This window comes from Vulpes lagopus, chromosome 2 (genome assembly GCF_018345385.1).
Source record: "Vulpes lagopus strain Blue_001 chromosome 2, ASM1834538v1, whole genome shotgun sequence".
Classification (NCBI taxonomy): Eukaryota; Metazoa; Chordata; class Mammalia; order Carnivora; family Canidae; genus Vulpes; species Vulpes lagopus.
In genome coordinates, this window is record NC_054825.1 from 172471885 (window position 1) to 172497639 (window position 25755).

At 37.2% G+C, this 25755-nt stretch overlaps 1 protein-coding gene and 1 pseudogene across 8 annotated transcripts in view; one reads left to right on the forward strand and one right to left on the reverse strand.

Annotated features, from left to right (window-relative positions):
* The window catches only part of ZNF568 (zinc finger protein 568), an 82798-nt gene that overhangs the window by 144 nt on the left and 56899 nt on the right, over positions 1-25755 (forward strand). The window contains exons 1-4 of one of the 8 annotated variants that reach the window (XM_041745847.1): positions 89-192; positions 1216-1282; positions 4826-5089; positions 7541-7596. In XM_041745847.1, the coding sequence (XP_041601781.1) occupies positions 5014-5089; positions 7541-7596 (132 nt within the window). In that variant the 5' untranslated portion in view covers positions 89-192; positions 1216-1282; positions 4826-5013. Of the gene's footprint in view, positions 1-88; positions 205-1215; positions 1283-4825; positions 5090-7540; positions 7597-17839; positions 17935-25755 lie in introns of those variants that run through there. The other 7 variants (XM_041745848.1, XM_041745849.1, XM_041745846.1 and 4 more) reach the window with 7 other exon arrangements.
* On the reverse strand, positions 18816-19997 carry LOC121484738 (annotated as a pseudogene).

Genomic DNA, 25755 nt, shown 5'->3' on the forward strand with positions numbered 1-25755 from the left:
TACCGCGTCCCCGCAGCGGGGCACGGGGGGAGGGGCTTGAGCTGTTGGGGCTGCGAGGCCGCTAGGCGGCGAGGCTGACGGGGCGGAGCCTCTCGGGAGGCCCAGCGCGTCTGGAGTGGCCACGGTGCAAAGTGCTCGGGGTGGGAATACGCTCCTGGAGAGTGGTTGGAGTTGTTGCACCAAGAAACTGTGGTGGGAGTCAGTGTATGTGTGTGTGTGTGAAAGAGGGAGAGTGACTGTGGTGATGTGTGTGAGTGTGATGGACTAATTGTGATGGGATGTTTGAGGTGTGGTGTGTAATGGCGATGTTTGTGGTTGTGTGTGGTTGTATGGTGTTTGATGGTCGTGAAAGGTCTGTGATGAGCTATTTGTGATATGTGTCGTGGTTCTTGAGTTGACTTCTGTATAGTATTTGTCATACTCGATAACGTCTTGGAAAAAAAATTGTATAAAATTTTGTATTTGGTTTTAAGCAGTCCTCCCTGTCCTTTGGCCACTCCTTAGACTCCTTTGCTGCCTTCCCTCCCTTCCCTCAGAAGTTCTTGGTTCTGTTCTGTTGCCTTCCAGTTTTCCTGTGGATCTTTTCCAGATTCATGATCTCAACATCATATGGCTTGCATCTTTTATCATATGTATTACTTAGCTATTGCCATGATAGTAATGCTAACAAACTACCTGTAAATCAGTGGCATAAACAGCAAGCATTTATTCGCATGTTCACCTGTTTCTTGGTTCTCTGTGTTCAGCTTATTTAGGCTGTTGTTGGCTGAGTAACTAGACTGCAGGATGGATTTAGATCTGTTCTTTCTGCTACTCAGGCTAAGAGGACAGTGGTTATCAGGACACGCTCTCATCATGGATCATCAGAGCACAGGACAAACCATACAAACACCCTTAAATACCTCTGCTCCTCCGTATACTAATGATACTAGCTAATAATACATTAGGTAAAGCAAGCCACATGGCTTAACTTAATTACACTCAAGTGGGAGGACAAGGTAAAGTTAGTGGCAAGGAGTGTGAATATTAGAGGGACATGAAGAATTGGGACCAAGATTTCAATTAACTGCATTAGGAAACATGCCTCTTTATCCTGGTGAACGCCTTTTACTCCAAGTTCTCTTTTGTCTGATAATATTCCTGTTCAGATTTTGTTATTGTATTATCCAGGAAGTTCATTTTCCAACCCCTTCTTTTTATGTTTTTATGCTTTAGGTCTCTTGTAAAGAGTATATTGCTGGACTTTTTACCCTTTTATCCTGTTTGAATGTTATTTTAATAGGTGAGTTAAATTCATTTGCATTTATTGGGATGCTGATACAAATTTGCTTTCTATTTATTGTAGCCTTTTTATTGTGTAGATTTAGCTTATTCACTTTTCTCTCTCCACTGCTTTGGTTTCCGTTCTTTTCCTTGAATTTTTAACATGCATACTTAACAAAACCCCAACTTAAGACTTTAGAATATTTGAACTCCAAACTACCCACCCATTTCTGTGTTATCCTTATCTAATATATTCCTTTCTTCTGAGTTTAAATTCTCCAGAGTAGTAGAATTTATTTAAGTGTATATATATGCATCTTTTGTACATATATAAATGTGTATCTGTGTCTTTTTTTTTATCTGTGTCTTTTTATACATGTGTATATATATATGTATATATACTTTTTAATTGTGATAAAACTTAACACGTAACATAAGATTTTCCATCTTAATATCTGCACCCCCATTTTCATTGCAGCATTATTTACAATAGCCAAAATAAGGAAACATTCATCAGTAGATGAATGGATAAAGAAAATGTGGTATATACATACAATGGAATATTATTCAAAGAAGGAGAGCCTGCTGTTTGTGACAACAGGGATGAAACTAAAGAACATTATGTTATGGGAAGTAAGCCAGTCAGAGAATTAATACTTCATGATTCCATTTGTATGACATATCTAAAATAGATTCAAGAGGCACAAGAATAGAATAATGGTTGCCAGAGCCTAGGGAGAAGAGGGAAATGGGGAATTGTTTTTCTATGGGTACAAAATTTATGTTACGCAAGAAAAATAAGTTGTAGAGATCTGTACAACACAATACCTATATTAGCAATACAGTATTATATACTTTGTTTTGAGTACAGATCTTGTTTGTGTATTAATTGTTCTACCACAGAAACAAAAGAACTCAAGGAAATTTTTGGAGGTGATGGATATGTTTAGTACCTTGGTTATGGAATTGGTATCATGAATATATATATATATATGTCTAAACTCATCAGGATATATATATATTAAATGTGTGCAACTTTTTGTATGTTAATTATACCTTGATAAAGCTAAAAGCACAAAAACGTTTAACTTTTTTTTTTTTTTAAAGATTTTATTTATTTATTCATGACAGACACACAGGGAGAGAGGCAAGGACACAGGCAGAGGGAGAAGCAGGCTCCACACAGGGAGCCCTATGTGGGACTCGATCCCGGGTCTCCAGGATCCAGCCCTGGGCTGAAGGCGGCGCTTAAACCGCTGAGCCACCCGGGCTGCCCCAACATTTAACATTTTAATCATTTTTAAGTGTAGAGTTCAGTGGCATTACATTCATACGGCTGTACCAGTGTCACCACCATTTATCCATAAAACTCTTTCATCTTGTAAAAGAGAAACTTTGTACCCATTAAGCAATAACTTCCCCATTCCTTGGATCTCTCAGTCCCAGAAACTTCCATTCTACTTTTCTATGTGAATTTTTTTTTAAGGATTTTATTTATTTATTCATGAGAAACACAGAGAGGGAGAGATATAGAGGGAGAAGCAGGCTCCTTGCAGGGAGCCGGATGCAGAACTCAATCCCTGGACCCAGGATTGCACCCTGAGCCAAAGGCGGATTCAACCACTGAGCCACCCAGACATCCCTACTTTCTGTCTATATGAATTTGACTACTCTACATACCTCATATAAGTTGAATCATACAGTATTTGTTTTTTTGTGAAGAGTTTATTTAACTTAGCATAATTTCTTCAAGGTTCATCCATGTTAAAGCATGTCAGAATTTCATAATATTCCGCACTGTGTATACACTGCATTTTGTTTATCCATTCATTCATCTGTCACTGCATACGTGGGTTTCTTTTACCTTTTGACTATTACAAATATGCTGCTATAAATGAGTGTACAAATATTTGTTCAAGTCCTTGCTTTCAGTTCTTTTGGGTATGTACCCAGAAGTGGAATTTTTGGATCTGGTAAAGTCTGTGGTTTTTTTTGGTTTTTCATTGCCATATTGTTTTCCATAGTGGTTACACCATTTTAATCAACATATTTTTTTGAGCACCTACCATGAATGGCAAAGAGAGATTAAAAAAAATTTCCTGTTTTCATGGAGTTTAAAATGAGGGGATACACAGACAATATGTATGATAAATAGTTTATTAGTGATAATTGCCTAGGGGAAAATAGAAATTGTGTGAGGGGGGATCCCTGGTGGCGCAGTGGTTTGGCACCTGCCTTTGGCCCAGGGCGTGATCCTGGAGCCCCGGGATCGAATCCCACGTCGGGCTCCCGGTGCGTGGAGCCTGCTTCTCCCTCTGCCTGTGTCTCTGCCTCTCTCTCTTTCTCTCTCTCTCTCTCTCTCTCTCTCTGTGTGTGACTATCATAAATAAATAAAAATTAAAAAAAAAAAATTGTGTGAGGGATATTAAGAGTATCTCAAAATTTATTACAATTGAATGTTTCTGTTTTATTCTGTTCTGTCATACAGTGCAAGGATTAGTCTACATTCTTGTATATTACTTTTTTACTCTATATGTAATAAAGGCTTAAAGCAGACGATAAATTAATATTTCTTAACTTAGCCATTTTATTCATCCAATATGATTTTGATGTGAGTATAATTCTAATTTCAGATGAAGAGTATGGGAATCCTAAATTGCAACTCTCTTTTACCTTGATTGCCAGGATAAATAGGAAATGGAATAGCTGCAGCTCTCTTTTACTCCAAACCTGAGGTTGCTGCAAATCTGAATCTTTTTTGACTCAACTTTGTATGTGTCACTACACTGAGTCTACACCTTAATGCTCACAGAAGATATTTGAAGAACAGATATTATGTGAACATCACTGTTGTGTTCACCTTGTTTCTAGAATCTTGGTGTTTCTCTTGAGTACTTAGTTCAACCTAGGTTGCTGAACCTTTGAGTGTTCCTCCAGGTTCTTACTGTCTTTGCATCCAGCAGCTCTGGTCTGTGACTCCAGGAAATGTGAATTATAAGCAAGGAAGCTAATTGTTTGGTACTGTATAGTTATTTACTATTGTGTACAAATTACCTCAAAATTCAGTGGCTTAAACAATAATAAACAATTATCTCACACTCCGTGATGGGTGGGAAACAACTTAGCTGAATAGTCTGGCTCAGATATTTCATGAAGTTGCAGTCAAGATGTTGACAAAGTTGCAGTCATTGTTAGGCTAGACTGGGGCTGGAGGATTTGCTTTCTAGATGGCTGGCAAGTTAGTGCTGGTTGCTGGCAGGAGCCTTTCCCTAGGGCTGTTTGAGTGTCTTCATGGCATGGTGGCTGACTTCCTTCAAAGTGCATGATTCAAAAATGTGCAATACAGAGACCACAATGTCTTTTATGACCTAAGTTTGGAAGTCACACAGTATCATTTTTGCAGTATCCTATTGGTTAAACAGGACAACTCTATTTAGTATAGGAGAGGCTGAACAAAAACTATGAATACCGTAAGGTAGTGATCATTAGAAGCTCCCTTGGAGGCTGGTTACTATAGAGATCTAGTGAGACAACATCAAGTAAATTGGATTTATATCATAAGCCCACAGGTCCTGCCTCCACAAAGATAAGACAGATCTGTGATGTGAGTAAAAGAAGCCTGGAGAGCAGGTATCCATCATGGAAGACCTTCTGACCTGAGAGGCTGCAGAGGCCTGAGATTGAGTGGACCCTGGAATTGTTGGATCTGCAGCTTATCTTAACCCTTCTGCCTGAGAGGGGAAGGGTTGAATGACATCTCAACCTTCAGAGATCAGCAGTAGCTGTGTGACAGTGGAGCATTTAACCCAGATGATGGAAAGGAGAGGTGAGGTGGCTCAGAGATGGGCACTGTTTATGGGCAGAGATTTTTTTTTTCAAGATTTTATTTATTATTCATGAGAGACACAGAAAAAGAGAGGCAGAGACACAGGGCAGGGGGAGAAGCAGGCTCCATGCAGGGAGCCCAATGTGGGACTCGATCCTGGGATCACGCCCTGGGCCGAAGGCAGGCGCTAAACTGCTGAGCCACCCAGGGATCCCGGGGCAGAGAGATTTTTAAAAAGAGTTAGGAAATTCAGTACTACTACCAAGAAACTTCACTTGAGTCTTACTGACTGCAGGGTAGGCATTTGTTTTTTATTTATTCACTTAACTATTGTTTGATTTTTTTAAAGTAACTATTTTATTTTATTTATTATTTTTTTTATTTTAAATTTTTATTTATTTATGATAGTCCCCCACACACACACAGAGAGAGAGGCAGAGACACAGGCAGGGGGAGAAGCAGGCTCCATGCAGGGAGCCCAATGTGGGACTCGATCCCGGGATCACGCCCTGGGCCGAAGGCAGGCACTAAACTGCTGAGCCACCCAGGGATCCCGGGGCAGAGAGATTTTTAAAAAGAGTTAGGAAATTCAGTACTACTACCAAGAAACTTCACTTGAGTCTTACTGACTGCAGGGTAGGCATTTGTTTTTTATTTATTCACTTAACTATTGTTTGATTTTTTTAAAGTAACTATTTTTTTTTTAATTTTTTTTTTTTAATTTTTTTTTATTTTATTTATGATAGTCACAGAGAGAGAGAGAGAGGCAGAGACATAGGCAGAGGGAGAAGCAGGCTCCATGCACCGGGAGCCTGATGTGGGACTCGATCCCGGGTCTCCAGGATCATGCCCTGGGCCAAAGGCAAGCGCTGAACCACTGCGCCACCCAGGGATCCCTAAAGTAACTATTTTAAATGTAATTTCTGTTTTTCTTAGTTTAGATTTTTTTAAAGGGCTGTTAAATGTATAATCATAAACAAAATTTCCTACTCTATTCTTTCTCATCCCTGCTCCCACATTTTAGTATTCACTGCACTTTCCTGAATAATATCCTCATACTGCCCATGCTTAGTTTCTCAGTTTTAGTTGACTTTTGACAATGGACATAAGGATTTATCTCTGTTTTCTACCTAACCTCTTTCTTATCTCCTTCACCTCACCCCTCTCCCACCCACCTTCTCCTTGCCTTTCATTCTAATATGGTGTTTTATTAGAGGTTGAAGATTGACCAAATGTCAGGATCTGTATTTTGGGCAAATGTCAGGATCTGTATCTGTTTTGGGGGAGGCTAGTCAGTTCCCCCTGCAAGAAGTAAGAAGTCTTAGATTTTGCTTGAGGAATATGAGCCAGAACTGCTTTTGGAAGGCAAACACAGTAGGAAATGAAGGATTGGAGGGACACACCTCATCTTTCAGTATTACAACTTTCACTTAATTCCCTTATTTTCTCTACATTGCTCCAAATCCTTACATTCAGTTCCCATTCCCACACACCTGCCTGCAGAAGTACCTAGTGACTGCACTCCTAAGCTGTTTAAGGGTTCTGCCATGGTTTCCCCATCCTTTCCCCACCCTCACTTAAGCTTCAGCTTTCTCTGGTTAAATTAGATAACAATTATCTGTCCAATCTCTAGTTTCCAAAATTTTGTTGACATCTCTTATCTGCTGAAGTCTTCTATATTCTTTATCTTTATGAGACTCAGCTTCCTTTGTTCCTTTACTTTCATTTTGGTTGGTTTTGGGAGAGAGAAGAAGGAAATGCAAAAATGTATTTTTAACCTGAAGGCTCTGAATTTTTTAGATTAAAAAAGAAATTGTTTGAAATGTCATTAGAATCATGACTACATTTTATTCTAGCTTTTTTATTGGTTTACAGCGCCTAACCTGTCCCTAATTAAAGTTTTTCAAATTTTTTTTTTTTAAGATTTTATGTATTTATTCATGAGAGACACACAGAGAGAGAGAGGCAGAGACACAAGCAGAGGGAGATGCAGGCTCCATGCAGGGAGCCTGATGTGGGACTCGATTCTGGGTCTCCAGGATCATGCCCTGGGCTGAAGGAGGTGCAAAACCGCTGAGCCACCCGAGCTGCCCTCCAAATTTTTTATAGTGCTTCATAAATTATATAATTCTTAAATCTTTATGGTATTTATTATTATGTACTTGAGGTAAATTTTCTATTAAGAGTAAAATAACAGGATCTTAGGGAAAGCCTGTATTTTGAATAGATTCATTGGTCATCCTATACTTAGCCCTCCAGAAATGCCTATCAGATCCTATATGGTAACATTAGTCTTTCTTGTACATTTCAGCATCTCATTTGCTGGTGGTGGTGAACATTTCTCAATGCTCTGAGGATCATGATAGATGATATAGCCACGTGGTACTGCAGATTTCTATATGCCTTTGTCTGGAGCTCTAAAATAAATCTCTTTTATTTCTCTTTCCTCAGCTTGGCATTCTCAGGACCCTGGCCTTTTGGAAGAAGAGGATATGACCCGGTCTCTTGTACGTTTTAAGCATTTATTTGTTTCCTTTGTTATTTTGCAGTGCAATTGCAGTGGGTTACCTAAACCTACCAGTAAATTGGAAAAAACTAAATTGATAAAAATTAGAGTGAGGAAAAATACAGATAGAAGATCAGAACCAGGTGAAATTTGGAATGTGACTATCCAGAAACAGGTCCATACAAAGTTCAATTTGAATATGAGCTGGAGAAACAAAAGCAAACTAGGACATGAAGTTTATTACATAATTTATACTGTTTATGAGGAAAAGGCTAATAATTAAGGAAAGAGAAAGCTTTTCAAAGATTTTATTATTTTTTTAAAGTAATTCCTATACCCAGCATGGGGCCCAAACTTTGAACACTGAGATCAAGAATTGTATGCTCTACTGACTGAGCCAGCCAAGTGTTCCTGGAAAGAGAAAGCTTTTCATTGGGACCTAGGTCAAAGAAATTCCAAAATAATTCCATAATTCTTATAATTTTAAGCTCAGTTTTTAAAAAACTCTGTCCTGGCCAAAGATTAAAAGCTAAAATTACCTGCAAGAGTAAATGGAACATGTTTTTCAAATGATCCTACGTATATATTTTCTTCTGTTGAAGTTTTTTTACAAACTGAACTAAATGCACTAGCATTCTATGGAGAAATCTTAATAGTTCTTGTATCCATAACTTTCCACATCTTTTTTTTTTTTTTTTTTTTTAATGGCCTTAGAGGATACAGTATTGTTTGTCTTCTTGCTAAATGACTCATTCTCCTTTGTTCTTGACTTTTTTTGTTGCCAGCTCTGGAATCCCTCGCATCCCTGTAGTTAAATACTTTCCTTTTTGCTACCTCTTTTCCTCAGCTCATATTTCCCATCCTGAAACACACAAACACACTTCTTTGGGAGTACGATCATGTTCTTGAGATTATTTCTCCTGTTGGCTGAGTGGTTCTCTAGGCATATAGAGACTTGGGTTCAAATCTAGACCCAGCAGCTTACGAAGTGCATGATTATGGGCAGGTTTCTTAATCGCTATGGCCTCATTTACATTGTTTGTAAATGAGGATAATAATCATACTTATCCAGTAGGAATAATGGGAGGGTTAAATGTACATAATAAGTGCTCCATAAATAGTAAATATTGTTAATAATTCTTAGCTATAGAAATCCTTTCTACCTGAAAAGGCCTTGGAATGTGTTGGCTATATTCATTGACTTGCCTTTTTAGTTTAACATATGAAACCAATGAGATAGACGTGAAGATGTCTGATTTGGGTTCATACAGTTTATCCTTCCCTTCAGTAAAACTACCACAAACACTGTAATAAGGCAAAACTGGAAATAGTTTTTATAATACATATAACACAAATATACTAACAATTCTTAAAAACTAATAATTAAGAAAATAGAAAATTATGTGAAGAACATGAAAAGGCAGTTGGAATAAAAGTGGTCAGAAAGTATCTTAAAATACTAATGTCAAAAAGAAACACATTCAGATTTGCAGATACATTTTTTTAGATGTATTTTGAATTGGTGGGTAATCATCTTTTATAAGAGGATTCCAAATAATTAGTTCACGCATGCATTTTCTTTATATAGTAAAAAGCTGGAGATCCAGGCGAAGAGTTGTAATCTACACAAATGGAATACTCTTAGCTGTCAAAAAAATTCATAACAATTCCTGTCAGATGTCAGATACAAGAGCCAGATATTTTGGACTATCAAATAGAAATGGACTGTCACTGTTCCTGGATATAAATATAGTCCACAGCAGCTTTTATTTATATGTGAATAGACTACAAGTAGAAAAATCTTCTACAAAGAAGGGAATTAAAGCACAGAGGTTAAAAAGCTGGCATAACTTCATGCATGAAGTGTGCAATAAAGCCAGAATTCAAACCCATACAAACTAACTCTAGGGCTACACTATGATACTATAGAGATTGAAGCCCACTCCTGAGTGAAGGAATGCAAATTTTGCCAATTAACTGTTCATGTTATTCATTCATTTTATATTGTTTTCCCTTTTCTACTTGAGATGAGGGAATTTTGAGAATGCTTTTCTTAGCAATAGGATTTATATAGGTAACCTGCAAATCTGCCACATTTATGGTGTTAGGTATCTTTTGTTGTATAGACATTTGGTTGGTTATATTTAGCACATGATAAATTTGTACACACAATAAGAATTCAGTCAACATTAATATACAGCATCAGTATTTAATAGTTCTTTCTTTCCTGAGTTGCCAATGTTGGTCTGTTCTAAGATATCTTTCATAATATTAGGTTTAAAGATAGTCTGTTTTCAAAACTTTATTTATATTTAGTCTTAGTCTAATTGGAATTTAATTTTGTGATTGATTTTAAGTAAGCTTTTACTGATAATTCTATCATCAGAATTATTTTTACATGTAAAAGACCAATTCCAACACCATTGTTAAATAGGTATTTCTTTTGTGATGCCATGCTTATCATGTACATGCTTAATTGTTCCTAGGCTTTTTATTCTGTTTCTTTAATCTATTTGTCTACATTTATACCAGTACTGTACTTTTCTTGTTTTAAGTACTGTAACTTTAAAATAACCCTGTTGCTTAGGCAAGGATTTCTCCACTTCCCACCACATATATGTTGTTGCTAGTCTTCCAGAAAAATTTATACTTTAGGACCCCTATATCTCTACTTGAATTTTAGAATCAGTTTATCTAGTTCTAAAAGAAAAAAAATCTTATTGTGATTTTAACTGGAATTGCAAAGAATTTATAGACTAGAGAAGAATTGAGTGAAATATTCTTTTCTGTCTATCACTAAGATGTTTCAAGTTAAGGGAATCTATTAATATAATTCATCGTATTAAAAGATAATCAGTTTCATAGAGCTGCTAAATTTTTTAAAATCAGAACTTCAGATTTTTTTTTTAAAGATTTTATTTATTTATTCATGACAGACACAGAAAGAGAGGCAGTGACACAGGCAGAGGGAGAAGCAGACTCCATACAGGGAGCCCAACATGGGACTCGAACCCGGGTCTCTAGGATCACACCCCGGGCCAAAGGCAGCACTAAACCACTGAGCCACCTGGGCTGCCCAGAACTTCAGATTTTAAAAGAATCTACAGGGACGCCTGGGTGGCTCAGCGATTGAGTGTCTGCCTTTGGCTCGGGGTGATCCCAGAGTTCTGGGATCAAGTCCCATATTGGGCTCCTTGCATGGAGCCTGCTTCTCCTGTTTCTGCCTCTCTCTGTGTCTCTCATGAATAAGTAAATAAAAATCTTTAAAAAAAAAATAGAATCTATAAAAAAGAAGTAAAAGGATACTTTCTTTTTTTTTTTTTTTTTTTTAAGATTTATTTGTTTATTCATGATAGACACATAGAGAGAGAGGTGGAGACCCAGGCAGAGGGAGAAGCAGGCTCCATGCAGGGAGCCCGACGTGGGACTCGATCCCGTGACTCCAGGATCGCACCCTGGGCTGAAGGCAGGCGCTAAACCGCTGAGCCACCCAGGGATCCCCAAAAGGATACTTTCTTAACACAATATTGTTAACAATTTTTCTACACGTAATAAGCTAAAAGCTAACACCCTGTTTACTAGGGAAAATGAGACACTAAAGTCAAGAACACAACCAGATTGCCCATGCTACTGCACTTATTTACTGTATTTCTATATGCCTAGGGATATAACAAGAGAAAAAATAGGAGATAAAAATTGGGAAGGTGCATGCAAAATTATGACAGCTAGATGATATATATATGGGGCAGCTGAAGAGAAAAAACTGAATCCGATATGGACACAAAATTTATGCAAAAACCAATAGCATTCCGTATATAAACCACAACCAGCTGAAGAATAAAATGGAAGATGGTAAGAGTAGAAACAAAACCATAAAGAAAAAAGTATCTGAGATATATAGGAGAAAAAAATAAAAACCGTTAAAATATTAATGTGGCTTGAAACAGGACTTAAGTACATTTTTATTTTTTATTTTTTTATTTTTATTTTTATTTTTTTAAAGTTTGAGGGTGTTTTTTTTCTTTTTTAAGATTTTATTTATTCATAGAGATGCAGAGAGAGAGAGAGAGAGAGAGGCAGAGACACAGGCAGAGGGAGAAGCAGGCTCCATCCATGTAGGGAGCCCGACATGGGACTCGATCCAGGGTCTCCAGATCACACCCTGGGCTGCAGGCGGTGCTAAACCGCTGCGCCACCGGGGCTGCCCTTAAGTACATTTTTAAAACACAATTTTTGTATAGGATCCATCATTATTAATATAACTTCTATTTAAATCTTCAGACTTATCTGAATAAAGATTCTAAATATTTTGGGGCACCTGGTTTCTGCTCAGGTGGTGATCTCAAGTTCCTGAGATCAAGCCCCACGACCAGCTCCACACTCAGTGGGGAGTGTGCTTGAGATTCTCTCCCTCTCCTTCTCCCTCTGCCCATCCCCCCCCTTGTGCATGTGCTGTCTCTCAAATAAATAAATCTTTAAAAAAAGATTCTAAATATTTTTCTTAGTATAAGACAAGTCTATTCAACCAGAGTCTAGAATATATTTGCAAAATAAGAATGTAAAATATCCAAGAAAAATATGAAAAAATACATCATGCTCCAAGTTTTTAAAGAAATACTTAATATTCGTACTTTAAGAAAAAATCCCTTTTTAGAAAAAGTTGCCAGTCATATCACAGAACTGATATGTAATTGCCTTTATGCCCTTACTGTAAACTTTTTGAAAAAGATTTGTCCTATTAATGATCTTAAAAACAAAGGAAAGGAAATTGGTGTAATACCAGGGAGAACCTTGGAAATGTTAAGGCTAGAGGGATACACATCTTCTTGGTTCTTCTGACAGGAGAAGGAATAGAACTTAAATGACACAAACTTTGAATTTATGTTTTTTAAAGTTCAACCCCTTTTATTCCTTGTTACTAATATGGCATTTTTAACAACGTAAAGAGAGCTAATATCTTGGAAAAGTAGCCTCTTCTAAAGCACTGATTCATCTTTTTTTTTTTTTAAGATTTTATTTATTTATTTATGAGAGACACAGAGAGAGGCAGAGACACAGGTAGAGGGAGAAGCAGGCTCCCTGCAAGGAGGCCCAGGATCATGCACTGAGCTGAAGGCAGACACTCAACCCCTGAGCCACCCAGGTGTCCCCTGATTCATCATTTTAAAGATTTTTTAAAATTTATTTATTTGACGGAACACAAGCGGGGAGAGGGAGAAGCAGGCCTCCTGCTGAGTAGGGAGGAGGGCACAAGGCTTAATCCCAAGACCCCAACCAAGATCATGACCTGAGCTTGAGCTAAAGGCAGATTCTTTTTTTTTTTTTTTTTTTTTTTAAGATTTTATTTATTTATTCCTGAGAGACACAGATCGAGAGAGAGGCAGAGGGAGAAGCTGGCCCCAGGCAGGGGGCCCAATGCAGGATCCGATCCCGGGACTCCAAGATCATGCTCTGGGTCAAAGGCGGGTGCTAAACCACTGAGCCACCCAGGGATCCCCTAAAAGGGATTCTTAACCAACTGAGCCACCCAGGCACCCCTGATTCATCATTTTATACTGTCAGAAATTCCCATATTTACTTCTAGGTCTTCTGTTACTTGTTTTATAGGTTTTTCAGGAATGTAATTTTTGTTTTTTTTTTCTATGAGATTTATGCTCATTCACTAAACTTAATGGAAAAGATGTTTTAATGCTAATTTTTTACAACTAGTGGAAAATATGTTTTCTGTTGTTTTTCCTTTGTTATGGTTTATATTCCATAGGGATTATCTAGTTGTAAGATTTATTGAATGATTAGTGGGTCCTAAGCTTAGTTCTAAGTGCTTCTCATCTTTTGTCTTCTTTAGTTTTTACATCAACTCATTGAGGAAATGACAGATGAGGAAACTGAGGCTCAAATTTGGCTACTGTTGAGGTTGCACAATTAGTAAATTTTGAAGCCTGTAAATTTTGATGTCAGACTCTACAGCCTCACTGTTAACCAGGAAAAATGTCTAAATCTAGCTCCACTTTGAAATCCTAGTATGTTGAAAATTTTTTTAGTTAGGTATATGTTAATCAGGTATCTATTCCACTTTTCTGCTTCCTTTGCCAGTAGAACAACAGGCATTTATTCTTATGCTTGGAACCTGCACATTGACTGTGTAGGTTCAGGCTCTGCTTTGGGATGCAGGTTAACTGGCCTTGGCAAATTACTGGAGTACATGAACCAAGTCAAGTAAAGAGCTTGCCCCAGGAAGCTGCCCTTTCACCTGAATGAACACATGAGGAGCAGACATGAGCCCAGCTCACAGCCCCAGTGAAGGCTATGAGTTGTCTTTTCACTTTCTTGATGATGTTCTTCAAAGCACAAAATTCTTACATTTTTTGATGTCCATTTTTTCCATTTGTTGCTTGCACTTTTGGTGTCATATCTAAAAGCCTATTGCCTAATCCAAGGTTATAATTTTTACACCCTTATTTTTGTTTTTTTGTTTTTTAACATTGTCATAATATCTCTTTTTATTTCACTCCTTCAAAATTTTTTTTCATTTGTGCCTTTGGTTTTTCTTTGTATTGTGGTTTCTCAACAGTGAGTATAGTTTTTAGATTAGGGCTTCATTCTCCATCCTCCATATTTGTCATCATCTTTCAACATACTCCTCTCCTATATATTTTTATAATCCATGAACATGGGATGTTTTTCTTTTTTTGTTTTTAGGTTTTTATTTTTTATTTTTTTTTATTTTTTTAAATTTATTTATGATAGGCACACAGTGAGAGAGAGAGAGAAGCAGAGACACAGGCAGAGGGAGAAGCAGGCCCCATGCACCGGGAGCCCGACGTGGGATCCGATCCCGGGTCTCCAGGATCGCGCCCCGGGCCAAAGGCAGGCGCCAAACCGCTGCGCCACCCAGGGATCCCTGTTTTTAGGTTTTTAAAGTGGTATTTTGTAATTTTCAGAATGTAAGTTTGACACATATTTTGTTAAATTTATCCTTAAGTATTTTATTCTTTTTGATGCTAATGTAAGTGGGATTGTTTTCTTAATTTCATATTTGGATGCTCACTGTGTCGAGAAATTCAGTTGAGGTTTTTGTGTTGATCTTATATTCTGCAACCTTGCAGAAATTTTTTATTGTTTATTAGTTTTAATAGAATTTTCATAGATTCCTTAGATTTTCTATGTTCAAAATCATGCCATATGAAAATAGTTTTAGGTTCACAGCAGAGTTGAAAGTATAAAGATTTCCCATATACTCCTTGCCCCCATGCATGCATGGCTTACCCATTATCAGTATTCCCCACTGGAACTGATAGAGGTATTACAATTTATGGAACCTATATTGACATCATAATTACCCAAATCCATAGTCTACATTAGGGTTCACTCTTGATGTTGCCCATTTGATGGAATTGGATAAGTGTATAATGGCATGTATCCATCATTATAGTATCATACAGAGTATTTTTATTGACTTAAAAATCCCCTGTGCTCTGTCTATTCATTGGTCCACTCCTCCCCCAATTCCCGGCAGTCAGCGATCTTTACTGTCTCATAGTTTTGCCCGTTTCAGAATGTCCTGTAGTTGGAATCATACAGTACTAGCCTTTCAGATTGGCTTCTCTTAGTTATATGCACAATAAAGTTCCTCCATGTCTTCTTATGAGTTGATAGTTCATTTCTTTTTAGCACTGAATAATATTCCATATCTGGATATACCACTGTTTATCCATTCACCTACCAAGGGACATTTTGGTTGCTTTTAAGTTTTGGCAATTATGAATAAAGTTGCTGTAAAAATCTATTTTCCCTTTTTGTATTTTGTTGGATGAAATTTATTAGCGTTTTATTGAGGATTTTTACTTCTGTTATTAATGAGAGATAGTGGCCTGTAGTTTTCTTTTTTTGTCTTTAGTTGATATTAGTATCAGAGTAATACTGAGTGTTTTCTCTTCCATTTTGGGAGAATTTGTGAAGAATTGGTTTTAATTTTTATTTGTTGTTTGGTAGAATACAGTGAAGCCACTGAGCTTGAGCTTTTATTTGTGGGTAGTTTTTTGATTACTCTTTCAATGTCTTTATTTGTTATAGATATATTTAGTTTTTTTCCCTTAATTTGGGTTCATTAGTTTTGTCTTTTAGGAATTTGTCTATTTTGGGGCAGCCTGGGTGACTCAGCGGTTTAGTGCCGCCTTCAGTCCAGGGCGTGATCCTGGAGACACAGGATGGAGTCCCACGTCAAGCTCCCTGCATGCAGCCTGCTTCTCCCTCTGCCTATGTCTCTGCCTCTCTCTCTGTGTGTCTCTCATGAATAAATAAATAAAATCTTTAAAAACATGTTTATAATTATTCTTTCTATGGGATTTATACTTTTATCATTACAAAATCTTTTTATTTCTAGTAACAATTTTTGTTTTAAAGTTTATTTTACTTAATATTAGCATTTGCACTACAGGTTTCTTATTATTGTTCTTGGCGTGATATATCTTTTTCAGTCCTTTTACTTTCAACCTATTTTTTTGTTTGAATTTAAAGTACATCTCATTGTAGACAGCATAGAGTTGGATCTTATTTTTCCATCAATGTCTGCCTCTTTTTTGATTTTTAATCCATATATTGCTTATATTATCACTAAAATAGATTTAATAAGCCTGCCATTTCCCTTTTTGTTTTCCATGTCTCAGTTCTTTTTTGTTTCCCCTTTACTGTTTTTTTTCATTAAATAAATATTTTCTAGTGTAATATTTTAACTTTTTCCAGGAGCCCGATGTGGGATTCAATCCCGGGTCTCCAGGATCGCGCCCTGGGCCAAAGGCAGGCACTAAACCGCTGCGCCACCCAGGGATCCCAAATTTTAACTTCTTTAATGATTTTTCACTCTATTTCCTTTGTGGTTATTCTAGGGCTTATACATTTTAACATAACAGAATCTTCTTCAAGTTTATGCTAAACTCCACTAAGATATAGAAACATTTAGTCCTATGTTGCTCTATTCTGTCTTCCCCCGTTGTGTATTATTATTGTTATGTATAGTACATCTATGTTACAAACCCAAAGCATTATTATAATTATTTATGCATTTCATGTTACATCTATTTAAAAAGCTAGGAAGGGAAAGGGGAACAAGTATATATTTACAATATTTGTTAAATTATCCTTATTTACCATTTCTAGTTTTTGTCCTTCATTCATATATGGTGGAGTTCCCATCTGGTGTCATTTGCCTTACTTTAGTACAGTTTTGCTTTCAAGATTTTCTCTGTCTCTGGCCTTAAGCATTTTTGCTAGGATATATCTGGATGTGGATCTGTGTGTGCATGTGTGTGTGTGTATGTATTTTTTACATGGAGCTCATTTAGCTTCTTGGATTCATAGATTGTTTTTCATCAAGTTTGGGTAGGGTTCAGTTATTACTTCTTGGAATGTTTTTCTATAGCATTACCTTTTTCATCTGCTTTTAGTACTTTCACCACGTGTATATTGGTACACTTGATGTGCACATTTGATTGTGCGCTTGATATCCCATATTTCTCTGAGACTCTGTTTATTTTTCTTCTTTCTTTCTCCTCTTTGGTTCTCAGATTGTAGAATCTCATGTTAGTCTACAAGTTGGCTAATTCTTTCTTCTGCCAGTTCAGATCTTCTACTGAGCCTGTCTAGTGAATTTTTCACATTGGTTATTGTACTTTTCAATTACAAAATTTGTTTGGCTCCTATTATAACTTCTGTCTCTTGGTTTATATTCTCCATTTGATGAGACATTCTCATTATCTCATCCTTTCTTTATATTTTTTTAGTTTTTGTTTTAATGACCTTGTGCTCATCACAAATGCATTCCTTAAGTTCCATAACTAATTTCACCTATCCCTCTACCTACCTCCCCTCTACTAACCATCAACTTGTTCTCTATAGTTAAGAATCTGTTTCTTGGTTTCTCTCTCTCTCTCTCTCCCTCCCTCTTTTTTTTCCTCCTTTCCCTTTGCTTGTTTTGTTTCTTAAATTCTACACACGAATGAAGTCATATGGTATTTGTCTTTCTCTAACTGAATTATCTCAGCATTGTACTTTCTAGACCATCCATGTTGTTGCAAGAGGCAATATTTGATTCTTTTTTATGATTGGATAATAGTCCAACGTGTGTGTGTGTGTGTGTGTGTGTTACCATTTTTGTATTCTTTGGGTAAATACTCAGTAGTGTGATTGCTAGGTCATAGGGTAGTTCTATTTTTAACTTTTTGAGAAATTTTCATATTGTTTTCCAGAATGGCTGCACCAGTTTGCATTCCCACCATTCTGGCAGTTGTGAGGTGGTCTTCCATTGTAGTTTTGATTTGCATTTCCCTGATGATAAGTGATGGTGAGCATCTTTTCGTATCTTTTGGCCATCTGTATGTGTTCTTTGGAGATATTCTTTGATAAGTGTCTTCTGCCTATTTTCTAATTGGATTATTTACTTTTTAGGTGTTGAGTTTTATAAGTTCTTTATATATTTTGGATATTAGCCCTTTATCAGATAAATCGTTTGCAAATACCTTTTCCCAGTCCATGGTTTGGCTTTTGGTTCTGTTGATTATTTCCTTCACTGTGCTGAAGTTTTTTATTTTGATGTAGTCCCAAGAGTTTATTTTTGCTTTTTTTTTTTTTTTTTTTGGAGGTATAAGTGAATTTTTTATTGGGAAGTTGTCAACTTAAATAGCAAATGAAAAACTAATAAGGAAATTTCCTGTTGTCACAGATACTCAAGACCTCCATCATATATAATCAGGGAGGCATTTCAGTTTATAACGCCCAGCACAGAAATGCAAAATGGTTTTCTAATCAGTCTAATACTTCTGTATTCCTACCAGAAAGAAATACATTAAGTGCATGGAAAAGTTGCTTACTGAAAGGAAATCCCTGAAGGAAGAGTAAGGGAAGGAATGTAGAAATTAAGTTATGTAGGACACTTTTTAAATTGTAATGAACTAAATTTTCCTATCTTTATAGTAATATAAAACAGTCACTTGCAGAACTGGTTCAGATTATTTAAATATCAGATATATTTTTAGTCCTCTACATAAGTGTTTGGATGTTACCTTTGTTGATATGAAATGAAGCTACTAATACTTTTTTACAGCAGTAACTTGTATATCAGGAAGGCCAAGACAAACATGCATCAAGGAAGAGTCTTCCTAAGGCCACAGTGTGAAAAGACTATATATAAACACTTGATTCCATCCACATGAATGGGTTTCTTTGCTATAGGAAATCCAAATGGAATAAGAAATGAAGATGAGTAAAAAGGTTTCTTGAGGGGAAGAAGGATGACATCTTGTATGCATTTAGTTTTCCTGCCCCTTCTGACACATCACATTCTTGTCTAGCACTGTCTGATGTTCATAATGTTAGGTTGTCTCTAAGCAACTGCATGATAAGAGTGCTATCTTTGCATGAGTCTTCACTCAGTGTATCATGTTCTGCAGTGTCCTCATCAAAAGCAGTTTGAGGGATCCCTGGGTGGCGCAGCGGTTTGGCGCCTGCCTTTGGCCCAGGGCGCGATCCTGGAGACCCGGGATCGAATCCCACGTCGGGCTCCCGGTGCATGGAGCCTGCTTCTCCCTCCGCCTGTATCTCTGCCTCTCTCTCTCTCTCTGTGACTATCATAAATAAATAAAAAATTAAAAAAAAAAATTAAAAAAAAAAAAGCAGTTTGAGCCAGTGTGCAGGCAAGCTCTGGGTTATTAAGGATCTCATAGTAAAATACAGAAAAGTTAAGAGCCAGCCCCAGGCAGATCAGGTATGTAGGTTGCATCTCTTGCTTATATCAAAAGCCTCTTGGTAAGCTCCTTGAGAATTATCTAGTGTTTGTTTTCTATTATAGTCACATGCAACTTCAGCAAAATATCAGAAGTAATCTCCATTTTCAGGTAAAAGACCTTACTCTCTGGATTAGTCACATTGGTTAATAAATATTTGTCCAACAATTCTAATACTATGATGCCCATGGGCCTCAGTTCAAAGTCCACTTTCTCCCAATAGTTCTTAAATAGCTGCAACTTGTCGGAGGTGTCCGTTTTCAGCGCTGTGCTCCAGATGACTTTCTACGCTGACCTGCAGCCCCGACCGCATTCGTGTAGGTTACTGAGAGCAGGTTGTGCTACTTGTTGCACAGCTTGGCTCCCTGCTCAGTCTTGGCCTTAACGCAAATTGCCATGTTGTCATAGCACTTGCCCTGCTCAGCCAGCTTCACCTTCTGGATGAGCTCCATCTTCTCCATGGGGAGGAGGAGAGTGAGGAAGAACACCAATTAGATGGGGACAAGGCATAGGGAGGGCCTTCATTGCCACCGGGGCACAAGTCTATTTCTGGTTTTGTTTTCTTTGCCTAAAGGGACCTATTGAGAAAAAATTGCTGCACCAGTGTCAGAAATTAATGCCTGTTTTCTCTTCTAGGGTTTTATGGTTTCAAGTCTCACATTTAGGTCTTTAGTCCATTTTTAATTTATTTATCTATATGGTGTAAGAAAGTGTTCCACTTTCATTCTTTGCATGTTGCTCTCTAGTTTCCCCAGCACGATTTGTTGAAGAGACTCTTTTTGCCACTGGATATTCTTTCCTGCTTTGTCAAAGATTAATTGGCCATATAAATGTGGATTTATTTCTGGATTTTCTATTCTGTTCTATTGATTTATATGTCTATTTTTGTGCCAGTACCATATTGTTTTGATTACTGTAGCTTTATAGGAAACCCTGAAGTCTGGAATTGTGATGCCTCCAGCTTTTCTTTTGTAAAGTTTTTATTTAGTTTTATTTTATTAAGTAACCTATACTCAGAACCATCACCACCACCACCACCACTACCACCACCACCACCCACCACCCACCCACCACACCACCATCTTAAGCCAAGATCAAGAGTTTCATGTTCTTCTGGCACCTGAGCCAGCCACATGCCCCTGTTTTTCCTTTTCAAGATTGCTTTGGCTATTTCTTGTTCCATACAGATTTTATGATTGTTCTACTTCCATGAAACTGATTAGTGGTTTGATCAGGATTACATTAAATGTAGACAGCTGTGGGAATATAGACATTTTTTTAAGTTAGTTATTTTAATCACTATATCCAACATGGGGCTTGAACTCATGACCCTGAGATAGAGAGTCACAAGCTTTTCCAACTCTGCCAGCCAGGGCCCCCTGGGTAGTATAGACATTTGAACAATTTTTGTTCTTCCAGTCCATGAGCATGGAATGTCTTTCCATTTCTTTGATCATTTTTTATATCTTTCATTTGTACTTTATAGTTTCCAGAGTACAGGTCTTTCACCTCTTTGGTTAGATTTATTCCTAAGTATTTTATTATTTTTGGTGCAATTATAAATGGGTTTATTCTCTTAATTTCTGCTGCTTCATTATTGTATGAAATGCAACAATCTAATTTCTGTAGATTGATTTTGTATCCTGCCACTTTACTGAACTCATTTATCAGATGTTCTAGCAGATTTTTGGCAGAGTCTTTCAGGTTTTCTGTATAGTATCACATCATCTGCAAATAGTAAAAATTGTACTTCTTCCTTACCAATTTGAATGCCTTTTATTTCTTTTTAAAATCTGATTGCTGTGGCTAAGACTTTCAGTACTATGTTGAATAAAAGTGGTGAGAGCGGACAACCTTGTTTTGTTCTTGATCTTAGGGGAAAGGTTATTTTCCCCCCTTGAGACTGATGTTAGCATGTTAGCTGTGGATTTTTCATATTTGGCCTATATTATGTTGAGGTATGTTCTTTTAAGTCTACTTTGTTGGGGATTTTTATTATAAACAGGTGTTGTACTTTGTCACATGCTTTTCTGCGTATATTGAAATGATCACGTGGTTCTTATCCTTCCTCATTGTTGTGATGTGTAATAGTGATTCATTTGAGAATATTGAGCCACCATTGCAACCTAGGAGTAAATCCCACTTGATCATGGTGAATGATTTTTTTTTAAGTATTTTTGGATTTGGTTTGCTAGGATTTTGTTGATGGTTTTTGCATCTTTGTTCATCAGAGATATTGGTCTGTAGTTCTCTTTTTTGTGGTATCTTTATCTGGTTTTGGCATCAGGGTAATGCTAGGCTCATAGAATGAATTTGGGAGTTTTCTTTCCTCTTCTGAATTTTTTTGAAATAGTTTGAGAAGAATAGGTATTAACTCTTCTTTAAATGTTTGGTAGAATTTGCCTGTGAAGTCGTCTGGTCCTGGACTTTTGTTTCTTGGGAGGTTTTTGATTGCTGATACAATTTCATTAATGGTACTCAGTCTGTTCAAATTTTCTATTTCTTCCTGTTTCAGCTTTTGTAGGTTACATGTTTCTAGGAATTTCTCAATTTATTCTGGGTTGCCTTGTTTGTTGGCATATAATTTTTCATAATATTCTCTTATAATTGTATGTTTTTCTGTGGTGTTTGTTGTTATTTCCCCTCTCTAATTTGTGATTTTGTTTGAATCCTTTTTTTTTTTCTTGATAAATCTAGCTAGAGGTTTATCACTTTAATTTTTTTTGAAAGAACCAGAACCTGGTTTCATTTATTTGTTCTACTGGGTTTTTTGTTTTGTTTTTTTTTTTTTTTGTAGTTTATCATTTATTTCTGCTCTAATCTTTGTTATTTCCTTCCTTCTGCTGGTTTTAGGTTTTGTTTGTTGTGTTTTGTTTTGTTTTTATTTTTTTGTTTTTGGTAGCTCCTTTAAGTGTAAGGTTAGGTTGTTTATCTGAGGTTTTTCTTGCTTCTTGAGATGGACTTTTATTGCCATAAACTTCCCTCTTAGAAACCACTTTTGCTACATCCCAAAGATTTTGTGCTTTGATTCTCATTAGTTTCCCTGTACTTTTTAATTCTTTTATTTCCTGGTTGACTCATTATTGCTTAGTAGCATGTTATTTGACCTTCATGTATTTGTACTCTTTCCACAGTTTTTCATGTGATTGACTTCCAGTTTCATAGTGTTATAGTCAAAATAGATGTATAATATGACTATCTTCATTCAACATGTATTTTGTCAGGGCACCTGGGTGACTCAGTCCTTTAAGCGTCTGCCTTCAACTCTGGTCATGATCCCAGGGTCCTGGGATTGAGTCTGCTTCTCTGTTTCCCCCCTGCTTGTGCTTTCTTGCTATCTATCTCTATCTCTTCAAATAAATAAATAAAATCTCTTTTAAAAAATAAATAAAATAACATGTATTTTGTCTGATATATTGCTACTCTGGCTTTGTTTTGACATCCATTTGCATAATAAATATTTCTCCATCCCCTTACTTTCATTCTGCAGGTGTCTTTACGTCTAAAATGAGTCTCTTGTAGGTAGCATATAGATGGGTCTTGGTTTTTTATCCATTCTGTCACCCTACATCCTTTGTTTGGAACATTTAATCTATTTACACTCAAACTAACTATTGATAGATATATATTTATTGCTATTTTATTACTTGTTTTGTGGTTTCTGAAGATTTTCTCTGATTCTTTCTTGTCTTTCATGGTTTGCTGGTTTTCTTTAGTGGTATATTTGGTTTTCTTGGTCTTTATTCTTTGCATATTTATTAGTGGTTTTTGATTTGTGGTTATAGTTATGTTTGTATGTAACATCTGCATATAGCAGTCTATTAAGTTGATGGTCATTAAGTTTGAATTCATTTTTACTCCTCCCTATGTTTTAGGTATATGGTGTCATTTTTATATCTTTTTATTGTGAGTCCTATGATTTTTTTACAGAAATACTCATTTTTACTGATTTTGTGTTTTTTACTTTCATACTGTCATTTTTGGTCTTCTCAAGGAGTGTCTTTTAATATTTCTTGCAGGATGGTTTAGTGGTCATGAATTCCTTTAGTTTTTGTCTGGGAAACTCTTGATAGCTCCTTCTACTCTTAGTGATAGCTTTGCTGGATAGAGTATTCTTGGCTGCAGATTTTTCCCACTCAGCACTTTGAATATATCATGCCACTGCTTTCTGGCTTGGACAGTTTCTGCTGAAAAATCTGCTGATATCTTTATGAGGTTTCCTTTGTATGTAGCTATCATCTTTTGTCTTGTTGCTTTTAATATTTTTTCTTTATCACTGTATTTTGCCATTTTTATTACAATATGTCTTGGTATGGATCTACTTTTGTTGATTTTGTTGGAGGTTCTCTGTGCCTCCTGGATCTGAGTATCCATTTCCTTCCCCAGATTAGGGAAGTTTTCAGCTATCATTTCTTTAAATAAATTCTCTGCCCCCTTTTCTCACTCTTCTTCCTTTGGGAATGCTGTAATGTAAATGTTACTACATTTGATGGAGTCACCCAGTTTCCTAATCGGTTCTCGTTTTGCATAATTCTTTTTTTCCTTTTTTGTTCAGCTTGATTACTTTCCATTATTGTGTCTTCTAGGTCATTAATTCATTCCTCTACTCATCCAACTTGCTGTTCATTCCACCAAGTGTTTTTCTCATCTTCTTTATTGAGTACTTTATCTCTGCTGTGTTATTCCTTTTGTCTGTATTAATGGTCTCACTGATGTCCTCCAGTCTTTTGTCAAGTCCAGTGAGTATCCTTGTGATCACAGTTTTAAATTCTCCATCAGGCAGGATGCCTGGGTGGCTCAGTGGTTGAGTGTCTGCCTTTGGGCCGGGGCATGATCCTGGAGTCCCAGGATCGAGTCTCACGTTGGGCTCCCTGCATGGAACCTGCTTCTCTCTCTGCCAGTGTCTCTGCCTCTTTCTGTGTCTCTCATGAATAAATAAATAAAATCTCTTTAAAAAATTCTCCATCAGGCATGTAACTTATATCTGTTTGCTTAGATCTCTGGCCATGGCCTTGTCGTGTTCTTTCTACTGAGACAAATTCCTCTGTCTTCCTATTATGTCTAAGTCTCTGTGCCAGTTTCTATGTGTTAGGAAGGTCAGCAACATCTCTTGTTCTTGAGGGTAATTAATGGCTTCATGAAAAAGAGATCCTATAGTGTCCTGCTCTGTAGTGTCCCCTGTTCCCCAAGGCCTCTTGCTTTCAGGAGTTGTCTCCAATGTGTGCCACTTGTACTCTGCTGTTGTGTCTTGGCTGCTTTATCTTTCAGGCCAGTTGTCTCCAGAGGCTCTCTTTTCCTTTGTGGGCAGTGTTTGGTCACTGGCCCAAATGTGGTTTAACTAGGCGTGCTCTAATCTCTTTGTGAAATGAGACCTGTTGCCACTGCCACAGGAACTAAGGCCTCACGGTACTCCCAGGTCAAGAGAGACCATGTTTACAGGGGTTTGAGCTGGTCTTCTGGGGGAAGGGACCCACCAAACTGGGACTGAGGCAAGTATGACCGGGAAGGGCAGTTCTTCTGGAGCACAGAGGGGGCAGGCTTAGTGTAAACAAGTTAGGTAGCTAGTGTGGGCACTGCACTGGTTTCTGTAGGTGGCCCTATGCTTATACTGATAAATTTGGGAGGAAAATGGTGTTGGACAGTTCCTTTGTTCCCAGGTGGGCTTTTCTATAAATGCTGCCTCTCTGGGACACACTGCAAGATGAGCAACTAACTTCCCCATTGTGTGTCCCCAGTGCTCTTCAGATTACTCTTTTCACACTGTATGTCTGTATGCTGTTTATCCTGCCTTTTTTCCAGGAGTAGCCCCAAAGTCCTCCAAACTCTCCTGAGCCACACATGCTGACCTTTAAAACTCTGGGCCTTATGTCCACTGGTTGCAAGAACCCATCAAATTTAGGCCCTCTCTGTCCAAGCCAGTTGCTGTGGTGATTTATTTTCCCCATGTGCTCCCCTGTGTGCTTTTCTGTCTCTTGCCCTTCTCTGTGACTACAGCTCCCTCACCACTACAGGGGCTCTCCAATCTGTGTCTCCACAGTTCCTATTTTCTTTGATGGCCTCTTTACCTTTAGTTGTAGAGTTTGTTCTACCAATCTTCAGATCTATTTCTGGGGTATTTTAGGATGATTTTGATAGTTATCTAGTATTCATGGGACCATCTAGCTATCTTGCTTTGTATCCAAAAAGTATACATACTGTCCTTTCTTTGATTGTTGTTTTCTTTAGCTATGTTTATAATGGATGCTTTGAAGTTTTAATGTGTTAAACCTGATATCTGAGCCCTTTCACAAGCAATTTCTGTTGCTTTTTTATCAGTGTATGGATTTCCCTCTCCAGTTTCTTTTCCTGTTGTAATTTTTTAAAAAAACTGAACACTTACCTTA